Source organism: Hyla sarda, chromosome 1 (genome assembly GCF_029499605.1).
Source record: "Hyla sarda isolate aHylSar1 chromosome 1, aHylSar1.hap1, whole genome shotgun sequence".
Classification (NCBI taxonomy): domain Eukaryota; kingdom Metazoa; phylum Chordata; class Amphibia; order Anura; family Hylidae; genus Hyla; species Hyla sarda.
The window spans coordinates 241,183,761-241,198,226 of NC_079189.1; the positions used below are offsets into that span (position 1 = coordinate 241,183,761).

General features: G+C 41.0%; 1 protein-coding gene across 2 annotated transcripts in view; it reads right to left on the minus strand.

Annotated features, from left to right (window-relative positions):
- TNKS (tankyrase) overlaps positions 1 to 14,466 on the minus strand; it is a 239,391-nt gene that overhangs the window by 101,687 nt on the left and 123,238 nt on the right. For both annotated transcript variants that reach the window (XM_056569535.1, XM_056569527.1), the window contains exon 6: positions 3,682 to 3,776. In XM_056569535.1, the coding sequence (XP_056425510.1) occupies positions 3,682 to 3,776 (95 nt within the window). The remainder of the gene's footprint in view (positions 1 to 3,681; positions 3,777 to 14,466) is intronic.

Genomic DNA, 14,466 nt, shown 5'->3' on the forward strand with positions numbered 1-14,466 from the left:
AATAAAAATTAACATATGTGGTATCGCCGTGTGCGGAAATGTCTGAATTATAAAAATATATAATTAATTAAACCCCATGGTCAATGGCATACGCGCAAAAAAGTCCAAAATAGTGCATTTTTGGTCACTTTGTATATAATGAAAAAATGAATAAAAAGCGATCAACAAGTCCGATCAATACAAAAAGGGTACCGCTAAAAACTTCAGATCACGGCGCAAAAAATGAGCCCTCATACTGCCCCATCCGCGGTAAAATAAAAAAGTTATAGGGGTCAGAAGATGACAATTTTAAACGTATACATTTTCCTGCATGTGGTTATGATTTTTTTCAGAAGTACGACAAAATCAAACCTATATCAGTAGGATATCATTTTAATCGTATGGACCTACAGAATAAAGATAAGGTGTCATTTTTACCGAAAAATATACTGCGTAGAAACAGAAGCCCCCAAAAGTTACAAAATGGCGTTTTTTTTTATTTTTTATTTTGTCTCACAATGATTTTTTTTCCCCGTTTCACCGTAGATTTTTGGGTAAAATGACTGATTTCATTACAAAGTAGAATTGGTGGCGCAAACAATAAGCAATCATATGGATTTTTAAGGTGCAAAATTGAAAAGATTATGATTTTTTTAAAGGTAAGGAGGGAAAAACGAAATTGCAAAAATGGAAAAACCCGTCGTTAAGGGTTTATTCACACAGGCGGATGCACAGCTCATTTTACGCTAAAGGACCGCTACTTGGTGCCTTTCGATGTGACTGCTCAGAGTGGCAATACGCCACTACGAGCAGGCACAACGTGATGTGCAAGTAGCAGCGCAAATGCATGGTGTACTCGCACATCGCGGCCACTCTTGGCCTAGCTCATGGAGCAGGGGGCGCAGCAGATGTGTGCGAGTACACCGCACATATGTGGCAACTCGCACATCGCTTCAGTGTGTCTGCTCGTAGCGGCATATTGCCGCTCCTAGCAGGCACATTTAAAGGCAGCATGTATAGGCCCTTCAGCGGTAAATCCACAGTGTAAAATACACTGTGGATCTGCCCATGTGAACGTACTTTTAATGGGAAAATGGGGTGTTTTTTTTTGTTTTTGTTTTTTTTAATAAGAGAAAGGGCTTTTTTATAGTTTAAAATTTTTATTTTATTTAATTTAAACTTTTTCAAAAAGGGGGTGATTCAAATTTTTTTTTATTGGGAAGGTGATAATTCACATTCATTATTTTTTACAATTTTTTTGTCACTATTTAAGTCCCCATAGGGGACTTTCACATGCAATCTGTAGATTGCATACATTGATCAATGCTATGCCATAGAATAGCAGTGATGAGTGTTATTGGCGCTCCTTTTTTGCTAATGCCTGCCACAGCTGGCAGCAGTAAAGGAGCTACAATCGGATGCACGGAGCAGGGTAAGGGACCTCCGGCCATCCTCCCTGCTGATCGGGACACCACGATTACACCGCGGGGATCCTGATCAGCATCCCTGAGCTAACTGGCAGTACATCTCAGGATTTTTAGACACCGCAATCAAAGTTGATCTAAAGGGTTCTAAAGGGCATCTAAAGGGTTTATGTGGGTCCCGGCTATGTGCGCACTCAGCTGCTGAGCACGCTGCATAGCTCGGGAGCGGAGAGTGCAGGAAGCTTACCTCCCTTCCATGATACCTGCCGGCGGGACTCCCACTGGCAGGTATCGAATTAGGTATCGGGGTAATTTGCACGAGTACAAGAACTTGTGCAAATATCCAGTATCTGTACCGATACGGTATCGGGATATCCTCGCAAGAAGCAAAAAAGAAGAGAGCATCCAGCATTATATTGGTAGGGCTGCCTTTTTAAAAACCAGTAGGTTTCTGATAATTACTTGTATTTGAAATATGAGGCATAATAATAAATCATCAGTTTAGACCTATTTATCTTCATTGTAAGACTCATTTAAAGGCATTCTGCTACAGAAATGCAAGGATCATAGAAGACAATGCTAAAACAATCTTAAACTTATCTGCGTATTTCATACATGAATTGAACATGGTGTAGGCAAACATGGACTGACTTGGGGGGAGTTTTAAAACTACTTATGCCCATAGCATTCAGTAAGGTTGTGGCCATTACTTTACATTGAGTCTCTGAAATATGAGAGGAATCTGATCTGACAACCAACTCTTTCAATATTGTAGTTTAGATTATTCCTATTAAAATTGCATTTTATGTTTAATAAAACGTGCTGCCACCGCTGGGAATTACATTATGTTATATGGATTAGCATTTTCTTTCTAGAGCTAACAATTCTTTCTAGTGATCACACTGGACACTGTGCATTGATCAGACTACAGCCAGTTAGATACTAGTGCAATATCCTAGCAATATGCCACTAAAGTCCTTGATGAGATAGCCACTTTAAAGTACAGAGGAAGATTTGTCAAAAACCTGTGCAGAGGAACAGGTGACCAGTTGCCCAAATCAACCAGATTGTTTCTTTTATTTTTTAGGAGCCATTTTAAAAATTAAGGAAGCGATCTGTTTGGTTACTATGGGCAGCTGGTCAACTTTTCCTTTTCCTTTACAGGTTTTGATAAATCTCACCATATGCCTGGTTCGTTTGTTTTTTCAGACTGAACCCCACATTAGCACTTTTTCTGGCTTTATGTATAGGATAAAAAATACTAAGCAACTGTTGCATTTGAACTCTAAGTAACTGAACAGATGTAAAACCTTATAAAATAAATAAGTACAAAAAAATACAAGTACATAAGTAGCCTGCTTATTTTAATGTTCTAACTGAGCCGATAGAAATTTTCTTTCGAAGGGTCAGTAACGCCTTCACTTGTAAGGTCAATGTGACTGCAGTGAGAGGAAAGACATTTTATTTCATTTCAAGAAACAAATGTTTTAGAAACATACCTTAATTATTGTAAGCCACACTGCACATTTTAAAGGGGTTCTCCGGTGCTTACACTTCTTATCCCCTATCCAAAGGATAGGGGATAAGATGCCTGATCGCGGGAGTCCCGCTGCTGGGGACCCCCGGGATCATGCACGCGGCACCCCATTTGTAATCAGTCCCCGGAGCGTGTTCGCTCCGGGACTGATTACAGGCGACCAACGGGCCGGCGGCATGTGACGTCACGCCTCCGCCCCCGTGTGACATCATGCTCCGCCCCTCAATGCAAGCCTACGGGAGGGGGCGTGATAGCTGTCATGCCCCCTCCCGTAGGCTTGCATTGAGGGGCGGAGCGTGACGTCACACGGGGGCGGAGGCGTCACGTCACACGTCGCCGGCCCGGTGGTCGTCTGTAATCAGTCCCGGAGCGAACACGCCAACATGGTAAACGTGCCATAAGTCACAAATTCTTGCGAAAAACAGGTTGATAAATCCTCCCCTACAGTGAGACATGTCAACACAACTTACAGACAACAATTAACTTGGTTACATACAATCCACAAACAATAATAATGATAACATACATACTGAACAATCATTTTTGATGTCATGAATGTACATAATTGATCAGCATCCATAACAAAAATACAAATATTAAACTTAAACAGTATGAAAGAGGTTTGTAATATCCTGGATTGAAGTTGAAAACTATTAGACATACCCTGGCATCTTTGTTTAAAAAAAGGAAAGTCATATTTTGTATTATCAAATGGAACAGAATAACTGTCATTGTACATACCCTTTATCCTTTGCATGCACATCAGCGCCATGTTGTAGGAGCAGTTGGACAATTTGGACTCTATTGTATCCTGCTGCCAAGTGTAATGGTGTAGACTAGAAGAAAAAGTTACATAAAGAAAATATTAATCATATGAAAGTTTTGTATATTTATAAGTCTTATTATATGTAATCAACGATAACAGATCTAAGCATAGTATAGTTCAATCTAAAAAATAATTCATTCAAGGTCTAATAGTTATTTTCCTGAAAGCCAGATATTATATATTTACAGAAATTTCCATTTGTGAGAATGAAACATTTTCTGAATGGGGCCTCTTGGTAAGTGACTTAAACGCATTGGAGCAAAGGAGACCCAAAGGCATTTTAATTCTCATCTATAAAAAAAAATGTAATCTTTAGTCTGTATTCACACTGAAAGATTTTTTTTTTATTTTTTTTTTGCTATCTATGGAAAATGACAGCTTTATTAAATAAGTGGTCAAAGCAATAGAAACTGTAGTTTAAAATTTTCAAATGTAAAATAATGCATGATGGGAGAAAAAATCCTATTATCCAAAGATCTAATTTGGTAGTTCTATAAAATTGATGACTTTAGAAGAGAAGGATTTAGGGGTGGTGATTTTTGACAGCCAAAAAAATGAAAAGTCAAAGTGTAGAGAGGAGCTAGGGAAAGCTCATCAAATGCTTGGCTGCACAGCTAGAGATACAGCCAGTAGGAAGGGGGAGATTGTGATCCAATTGGAAAGAGCTCTACTGTGTCCAGTTTTTACCTGCAAAAAGATATTGATAAAATAGATAAAAGATGGGGTACAAAAATGGTGAAAGGTCTTAAGTTTAAGACATTTCAGGAAAGATTCTAAATCTGTAAAGTCTGGAGGAAAGAAACAAAAAAGAGGGGACATGATTGAAACCTTTACATACCTTAAATGGTTAAATAAGGTACAGGAAGGAAGTGTTTTTTGCTAAACTATTTATAAGAACAAGAGGGCCACAATCTGAGTTTAGTTGGCGGAAAACATCAAGAGCAACATGAGAATATATTTTGTTATATTATTTTTAGAAGTAACAATTTTTTTAATTACACTTTTAGTTTAGCTCACTATTTTGAATTCCTCTCAAAGGGAGGGGGTGTGGCCTCACTGTGCAGGTCTCCGCCCCCCTCCCTCAGTATGCTGTCTGCTCACATCTCCCCTAGCAGTGGCTAAACTACAACTCCCAGCTTGTCCTCACTGACAGTAGCGGGACACAAGCTGACAGTGGGAGGATTTTTCCTCTAGTTGTGAGCCTTGCGCTCACAGCTGTCAATCAAGGAAGTGTGTCCATGACATAGGTGATGACGCATGGACACAGCAGGACTAGTATGTGTCCAAGCAGGCGGGGAGGGCAGTTGTTTGACTGGCTTTTTCAGTATGAAATACAGAAAATTTTCTAATGAAAGCAATTGCAAAACCTATTGGTTTTACATGCTTTACAACGTATCAAAAGTTTTTTTTATCTGACAGTGCCCATTTAAATATAAGGAAAAAGGGTCTGTATAGCATGGTACTTAATTCCTGCAGAACCCTGGGATGGATGCCATTTGGGCCCAGTGATTTGTTTGTTTAAATATTACTGAGGCAGCACCGCACTTCGAGTTGGGTTAGGCTGGGTCCACACTACGTTTTGTCCCATACGGGAGCGCATACGGCAGGAGGGAGCTAAAACCTCGCGCTCCCGTATGTGACCGTATGCGCTCCCGTATGCCATTCATTTCAATGAGCCGACCGGAGTGAAACGTTCGGTCCGGTCGGCTCATTTTTGCGCCGTATGCGCTTTTACAACCGGACCTAAAACCGTGGTTGACCACGGTTTTAGGTCCGGTTGTAAAAGCGCATACGGCGCAAAAATGAGCCGACCGGACCGAACGTTTCACTCCGGTCGGCTCATTGAAATGAATGACATACGGGAGCGCATACGGTTACATACGGGAGCGCGAGCTTTTAGCTCCCCCCTGCCGTATGCGCTCCCGTATGGGACAAAACGTAGTGTGGACCCAGCCTTAAACAGGCAAGATTTGCTGAGATTTAACATTGGCTTTTCCTGTGAATACAGTAGAGAAGAAGAAGAAGGCAGTAGATTTAGTAGATCTGCCTTTATATCATCCTCTTCCACCATTACATCCAGATTATTGCTCAAAGGGGTACACCGGTGGAAAACTTTTTTTTTTTATGTAAATCAATTGGTGCCAAAAAGTAAAACAGATTTGTAAATTTGTAAAATCTAAGTTTATTGAGGCTGCTGATAAATAGAATATGGGAAGAAAAATAAAAAATAAAAAATAAAGACTATACTCCCCTTCCCTGCTGATGCTGTTGTTACAATGTGAAGGACTTACCTACACTGTGCAGCACTTCCGTATGCTGGCACAGGAACCTAGACACTCAGTGGTTAAGGTGAGACACCACTGCAGTCACTGACTGAGCAGGAACATCCTTGTGCCAACTTGTTGAAGTGCTTGCACAGCGGGGGCAGACACTGGAAGAACAGCAAAAGCAGTGAAGCAGGGAAGGTAAGTGTAAGTATAAATGTATTTGTGGGAGGGCCATGGGGTATATATAACGCCCCACGCATACAGGTTAGGGCATGTCGGGCATTCGGTGACATCAGCTGGTTTGGCAGCCGTGAGTTGGGCAGGCGATTGAAGTTCCCGGCAGTAGCAAGCTCCGGGGCCCGCTCTCTCTTGGAGCCTCGCGGTCCGGAGTATCATACATAAAGTACGGTCAGTTATTTGGGGCAGCCCCGATGGCTACCTCAGGGCGGAAGCTCGGCCTCACGCCGAGTCGGGGGGTGTGACACTCGCTGACTGCTGGCGCCATTGCGGCCAGTAGTCAGTGGGTGACAGCGGTGCTAGCAGAGGAAGGGACTTTCATGGTAGGGGGTAAGGGAGACAGGAGTTGCAGACTGGCTGCCCGCAGCAATACAGTCTGGTTCGGTCACATGTTCCTGCTAGCTTCCAGGGGTTCAGGGTTGCTTCCAGGGGTCAGTGCTTGGGCGTCCTGCAAATAGGTGAAGGGAGCACGGGTCAGACTGCGGCGATGGCTGCTGTGGGTGTCCGCTGTGCTGGTGATCGGGCCGTGTGCGCTCTGGGACGCGGGACCATCAAATCAAGGGGCTCACAATTATGTGTCACAAATAATAATTCCTTTTTCAAGAATCACTGAATGCTAAAAATGAACAGGGACACACAGCCAGTGTTGTCAATTGCCATCCATATTGCACCCATTGATCAGTACTGTTGTGTTAAAAAAAAAAAAGCTTGCCTACCCTTTGTACTATAGCCCTACTTCTGGTAGCATGTATGCGCCCAGAGCATTTTACGCACACACACTCATTTCATTTATACTAAACATACGCCCATATCTTTAACACTGCTCGTACATTCACCAAATTATACTGCTTGTTTATCCGGTCATGCATGTCATGCTCACAGCATTTATACTGCACTCACACGCATAGCAATTATACTGCACACACGGTCGTGCATTTATACTGCACAAACAATCAAAGCATTATACTGCACTCACGCATATAGCATTTCTACTACACATACGGTCATGCATTTATACTGCATACATGGTCAGGCATTTATACTGCACATACAGTCATGTATCTACACTGCACTCATGCTCATAGCATTTATACTGCTAAAGCTCATAGCATTTATACCGCATATTCGGTCATGCATTTATGCTGCTCTCACGGTCACAGCATGTATACTGCACATTCGGTCATGCATTTATACTGCTCTCAAGCTCATAGCATTATACCGCACATATGGTCATGCATTTATACTGCATTTATACCGCTAACGATCATAGCATTTATACTGCACATACGGTCATGCATTTATACTGCACATACGGTCTTGTATTTACACTGCACTTACGACCATAGTTTATACTGCACATACAGTCATGCAGTTTATGCTGTACCACACTTATTGTATTTACTGCACATACGGTCATGCATTTATACCACACTCATAGCACTTATACTGCACACACGCTCGTAGCATTTATACGGCACATATGGTCCTGTATCCATTCTGTACTCGCACTCATAGCTTTTATACTGCATGTAAGCTCGTAGCCTTTTTCGTTGCATTACATCAGTGATACTGTACCTAAGTTCATTTATATTGCACTTAGGCTCATAGCAGTTATACTGCAGGTACGCTAGTGTTTTACACTTACTCGCTTAGCTTATATGGCACGTACACCCATAGTATTCACACTGCACTCTCGCTCATAGCTCTTATACTGCAAGTACACCCATAGCATTCTTACTGCATACATGCTGTTAACATTCATTCCGCATGCACGCTCAGCAGTTAAATCTGCATGCATGCTCATAGCATGTATACTGCACACACGATCATAGCATTTGCATAGCATACACGCTCATAGCATAATACAGCACACACACGCATAGCATTTTACTGCTGGCACGCTCATGGTATTATATTGCTTGCGCGATCATGGCGGTTATACTGCACGCAGGCTCATGGCATTAATACGGCATGATTGCTCATAGCTGTAATATTGCACTCACGCTCATACCATTAATACCACACTCACGCTCATAGTATTTATACCACACATGCATTCATACTTTTTTTTTTTTTTTTACACGGGTTTATAGACTCAGAACATTGGTGCTGTACGTAGTGCATAGTATTTAGGTCGGGTGTCCATTCAGAGCTTTCTTACGGTACATATGCTCACAGTAGTTATTCTATTCATATCTTCATAACATGTCATGGGTCATACGCTAGTAGTATAGGGTACACACGGTCGTACACGGCACACACGCTTGCAAGGTTCATACACTCATAGCATTCATTCCGTACATACGCTCGTAGCATTCACACTATACATACGTTTTGGTAGCATTTATACTGCACATGACTTCTTAGCATTCATATATATAAAATATATATATATATAAAATATATATATATATATATATATATATATATATATATATATATATATATATATACATATATATATATATATATTTTATATAACTTAGTAAATACTCAGAGGTTTGTCATAGATGACAGCATACACGTCAGGCCTGCCACTCCTGCAGGGGGAGGTACGGCGTAATTATTGTTTCTGTCATCAGAGCAATAATACCATGACTCAGACGCTAGTATACCCGTTTTGGCTGCAAGGTCTGCAGGGAGATGCACTGTTTAATTATTATGGACACTTTCAGAGCAACACTACGAACCATAGGTGGTAGTATACCTGTACATCTGCCACGTCTGCAGGGGGATGCACTGCGTAATTATTGTTATTTGACATGCATAGCAAAACATAAAACGGTAGGCGGTAGTATACCCATTATGCCTGCCACGCCTGCAAGGGGATGCACTGCAATTGTTGTTACTGACACCTCTTCAGAGCAATAATATAAAGACTCATGCGGTATTATACCTGTACATCTGCCACGTCTGCAGGGGTATGCACTGCGTAATTATTATCCGACATTCATAGCATAACATTAAAAACCATAGGCGGTAGTATACCCATTATGCCTGCCACGCCTGCAGGGGGATGCACCGGAATTGTTGTTACAGACACCTTTTCAGAGCAATAATATCACGGCTTACATGCAGTGGTATACCAGTTACATTTGCCACGTCTGCAGGGGGTTGCACTGCGCAATTATGGTCACTTACACGTTTTCAGAGCAATAATATCATATCCTATATACGGTAGAATACTGGTTATGCCTGCCATGTCTGTAGGGAGATGCACTGCATTGCTACTAACACGTTACCAGAGCGATAAAAAGACTCTTAGGAGGCAGTAGTCCTGATGTGCCTGCCACGTCTGCAAGGGGATACACTGCGTAATTATTGTTGCTGGCTCATTTCAGAGCAATAATATCACGATTCATAGGCGGTAGTATACCTGGTAGGCTGCCACGTCTGCAGGGTAAAGCACTGCGCAATTTCTTACTGACACGTTTTCAGAACAATAATATCAATGGCAGATGGTGGAAGGGAATCAAAAGATATTGTTTGGGTTTTTTGGCCATTTATCGTCGGGGCCCTGCAAGAGGTTATGACTCTAACTAACCTGTTAATAGCAGCATTCATACAGGTGCAGATTCACCATTTACGGCCGAGTGATCGGATGAGAAACAAGCATTAGTACGCCCCGGCACCTCAAAGCAGAGGGGGGGTTGTCTTTATATGGTTCCTAGTATTTGATAATCATTTCTTTTTACTATGGCTGGTGTTCGGAGGAGGTATGTGAGTTTCTGGATTAATGCCAGTTTTTTTGGCCCTCTATAGGCTGAGCCCATGGTCGCGGTTTTGGGCACACTTCTGACTGCTATAGGTATGTTACTCTTATTGTTCTTTAGTGTTGTTATATTTGATAGTCATTGGTAGTTATATAGTTGTCAGTACTATTATTATAGTGGTTGTGATAGTTATAACTAGGATCATTATTACAGAGTTCGTTATCAATATTGTCATTTCTATTATTTTATTACTATTATCGTCATTAGCATTATTATGTATTGTTGATTATTAGTCAGGCAGCCTGTCCACGTTTGGAGCCCCGACAACAAGTATAGTTGTTCTTCTATTTATTTGTAGTCTGAACACTTCTACCCTGCTTTATTAACCTGCTAGCGACCAATTATATACACGTCATTATGCTGTTAAAAACGTATGGCACAGGCTCCTGAATCGAGCGCATGCCATACCAGGCGGCGGTCAGTGGATTCCCGTAGCTGAGGGCCGCTGCTAATAGCAGACATGCGGCGATCATCGCAGCCGGCTATTAACCCTTTAGATCGCTGCTGTCAGCTTTGAAAAGTCTAATGGGACTTTTAAATGGACCCTGCTGGTCTAGTGGGGTGGATCGCCGCTATTTATGGCTAAACAAAGGAAAAACAAAAAGACCAACAATGAAAATTGGCCTGGTCCTTAAGGGGTAAAATGTGTAAGAGAAAATTTAAAAAGATTTTGCCCTTAACAATCGCTCAGCTTTCCTATCTTAATGGTAAAGTGAAAGCTGAGCTGTTCACACGTAAGGATCTGCTGCATATTTTCTGCAGCTGATTTTGCTACCCATTGGAGCCAATGGGTAGCAAAAGCAGCAGCAGAAAATATGCAAAAGATCCTGCAAAACGCACCCTTAGTTTATTTAATTTTTTTGTTTCTTTTGCTGCTGCTATTATATTTTCAAAAATGTAATAATTTAAATTAAATTCCTATTGTCTGTGGAAGATAATCTTATTTCAAAGGCACACCGTGCCACAGAAAGAATAAACAACAAATTATACAGCCTTATGCAAATCTTTATAATTATTTTTGGAAAACATTTTGAATGAAAAGAAAACCTTTTAACACCCAAGTATAGCATATTTATAAAAAAATAAAATAACATAAAAAACACAAACTCCACTCCTATAGAAGAAAAAAAAAAACTACAATTCTGAACTAGAACTGTAGGATTACTGCTGTATGCAAGAAGCTTTTCAGAACTCTACAGTGTTATATCAGCTAACATATGTTTAAGTCCATAAATTTTGTGATCCACATTTAGGAAGACTGAAATTATGTACAACAGACTTAGTGGTGGAGAAAGATGGAAAAGGGCATAGGCAACTTATTATATATGGCACAATAACTGAGAAAAATGTTAAACTTAATTTTAATGGTTTAAGCTAATGTAAGTATTACTTAGCTGAGCAGTGTTCAGCACCTGTTGAAAAGTGGATATGTAAGAACTCTAGTCCATTCATCATCTAGACTTGTAGCCTTCATAGGATGGGCGCTGCAGGATGCCTACTAGTGAGCTGCAGTTAGCAGTCCGGAATAAATTTACAATGGAGCTTCAACATGACATGGACTTTATTTAATAAAAGTCTGCAACATGTTCACGGCTGTCACCCCCCTCCAGACATGAATGGAAGGGGCGTGGCGTGATGTTACAAGGGTGTATGGCATCATTAGCTCCGCTGCTGGAACCCAGAGTTCTAAACATAGTGGGGGAGATTTATCAAAACCTGTCCAGAGGAAAAGTTGCAGAGTTGCCCATAGCAACCAATCAGATCGCTTCCTTCATTTTTCAGAGGCCTTTTCAAAAGTGAAAGAAGCGAGCTGATTGGTTGTTATGGGCAACTCAGCAACTTTTCCTCTGGACGGGTTTTGATTAATCTCCCCCACTGTTTAGAATGCCGGGTGCTGCACAGAGATCATGGGGGTTCCCAGCAGTAGGACCCCTGCGATCAGACATCTTATCTGCTTTTCTTTGGAGGGGAGGAGTACCCCTTTAGGATCTATTCACACGTACAGTATTCTGCGCAGATTTGATGCGCACGATTTCAAGCTGTGTTCAGTCATTCAGTTTACATTGAAATCTGCAGCAGAAAATCCTGCGCATGAAATCTGTGAAGAATACTGTACGTGTTAATACACCATTAAGGAATAAACTACTCAAAGAATTCATCAATTTACGACCATAAGGGCACTATTACATGGTCAAATTGCGCACTGTAAACTACTGCTAATCTCATTGATCGGTGCTTGTTTACGCACACAGAGTTTCACAATTTATAAAACAACAAAGCAAAGTCTCAATCCTGGTAAATACAATGACAAATAGAAACTAAATAAACCTAATGGTGAATGGATTTCTCAACTGTCCATAGTTCAGTTAACAAATAAAAACTACAATTTCTGATAAAAATAGTTATCAGTAGTTTCCAGACATGAACAAGTGACCACTCAAAAACAGGCTGTGTACTGAAAATGGAGAGAGAGAAGGCCAGCGTGAACATGGTGCTACGCCTCACATGCCACAAGGACATGTAGGCCATTTAAAATTCCATGCCTGGTCAGGTAAGGGGACACTAGCCCAGAGTGGTCTAACAACATAGCTTCTATTTTCTCAAACTTTCTTAGGGCGCCACACTTCAGATATGTTATCCTTCATCGCTATGACCCATATCACCCTTTCAATTAGTTATCTCATGGAACGAGTTCATTTATCATGGCAGGGACACGTTATGACCTTTCTGGCAAAAAATTAAAAAAAGCAACTTAGAATAGGTTCACATCACAACTTCCTTCAAGGCAGAGATAAATAGGCAACTGTCAAAATGACATGCCAACTTATTAATGCTCTGACAGACACGGACCTCTTTCATTGCAATAGTCCTAGTGAAGTCAGCTAGTGACTATGTTTGGGTCATTTTCTGAACATATCCCGTGCCAAAACTTGCGCTCCAAAAATGACCTGAACAGTCACTAGCTGACAACACTTGGGCCATTGCAATGAATGGTGTTTGTTTGAGCACGGATTCGTTGGCAAGTCATTTTGAAAGTTTCCCAATGTATCTGTGCACCAGAGGCACAGATACATTGATGTAAACCAAGCCCAAGATTACATAGTTTTGGAAAGGTCATTCACATTCCCAGGAATACAAATAAGTAAATGTCAGGTTACAATACATAAATTATACATTGAATTTATCAGATTTGCAACCCCTCTCCAATACCATACTAAATTAAGACAGGACCACATCACGTGGATAAGATCTACTGCATGCATTTTACAGCTATTGCAGGACATTTACTTTAACTATATCTTATGGGGGGGGGGGGGGGGGGAGAATGAAAATAAATAAAAAGTGTGTGCGTTAGATTACCCTCCCTTTTTTCTTACATAGTCGACACACCCCCTCCATTTAGCTCTATGGGAGCACTGCATCTCCGGCTCTCCCATAAAGATATCTGGAGGGGACACGCTCCGCTCCTGGGGGAGCTGGGATGCTGTGCAGGAGATCAAGGAGGGTCCCAGAGGTAACCCCCCGCAATCAGACACTTAACCCCATCAGTTGTAGAGCACCACAGTACTCGTTTTTTTTACTAAGCAAATGATGCTTGTTTACAGAGCCTTTACACATCTCTAGACCACTAGGGAAGCTTGTATTCAACCTAACTCCTTAATTTTCTGCTAGGTACTATACTGAGCATAGATATGTAAAATGCTTTTAAAGTGCTCATTGTAGTTGCGGGAATAATGCCTGCCAGAATGCCATGTTTAGCTCTCCAATTCAACAGATGGTAGGCAATACTAGTCTCGAAAGTGTTTTTCCACCTCTTACATTACGTGTTTTATAAGGAATCCTAAGTACTAAAACCTGACAAGCGATGGACTAGACTATGAAAAATACGTGGGAGTATCTTCACTGAAGTTTGTAATTGGAAACTATGTATGTGACAGCCTCACACACCTACTCACTATTTCTCATTTTTCTTTAGGAGCATTTCGCTCTTATATAATTCACATATGATTTTTTTTTTTTCTTTCTTTGTTCAAATTTTGTCATACACAAAATATACTATAAAAAATATTGAGAGGGCGAATACAACTACATCTGACAGTGGTCCATATTTTGGGGCATCTGTAAAATGTTCTGCAGGGAGAGTCTGGAAAAACACCAGCAGCTTCAAAACTGGCCCCTGATTTGGAGAACAGAGGAGGGGTTTCTCTGCACCTCACGGAGATTAGGTCGTAAGTGTCCCCTGGATCTTCTTAGGTAGAATTTGTTAGCTGCTATTCATGTTCTCAATCATTCACACTGTTTGTTAGCTGTAATGGCAAGGAAACACAAGATGCCCTTTATGTTTGTGCTTCCATAACTTAACTGCCTCTGTAGTATACAGCTGCTGAAAAGTACTGGAAGGATTACGATTTTTAAATAGAAG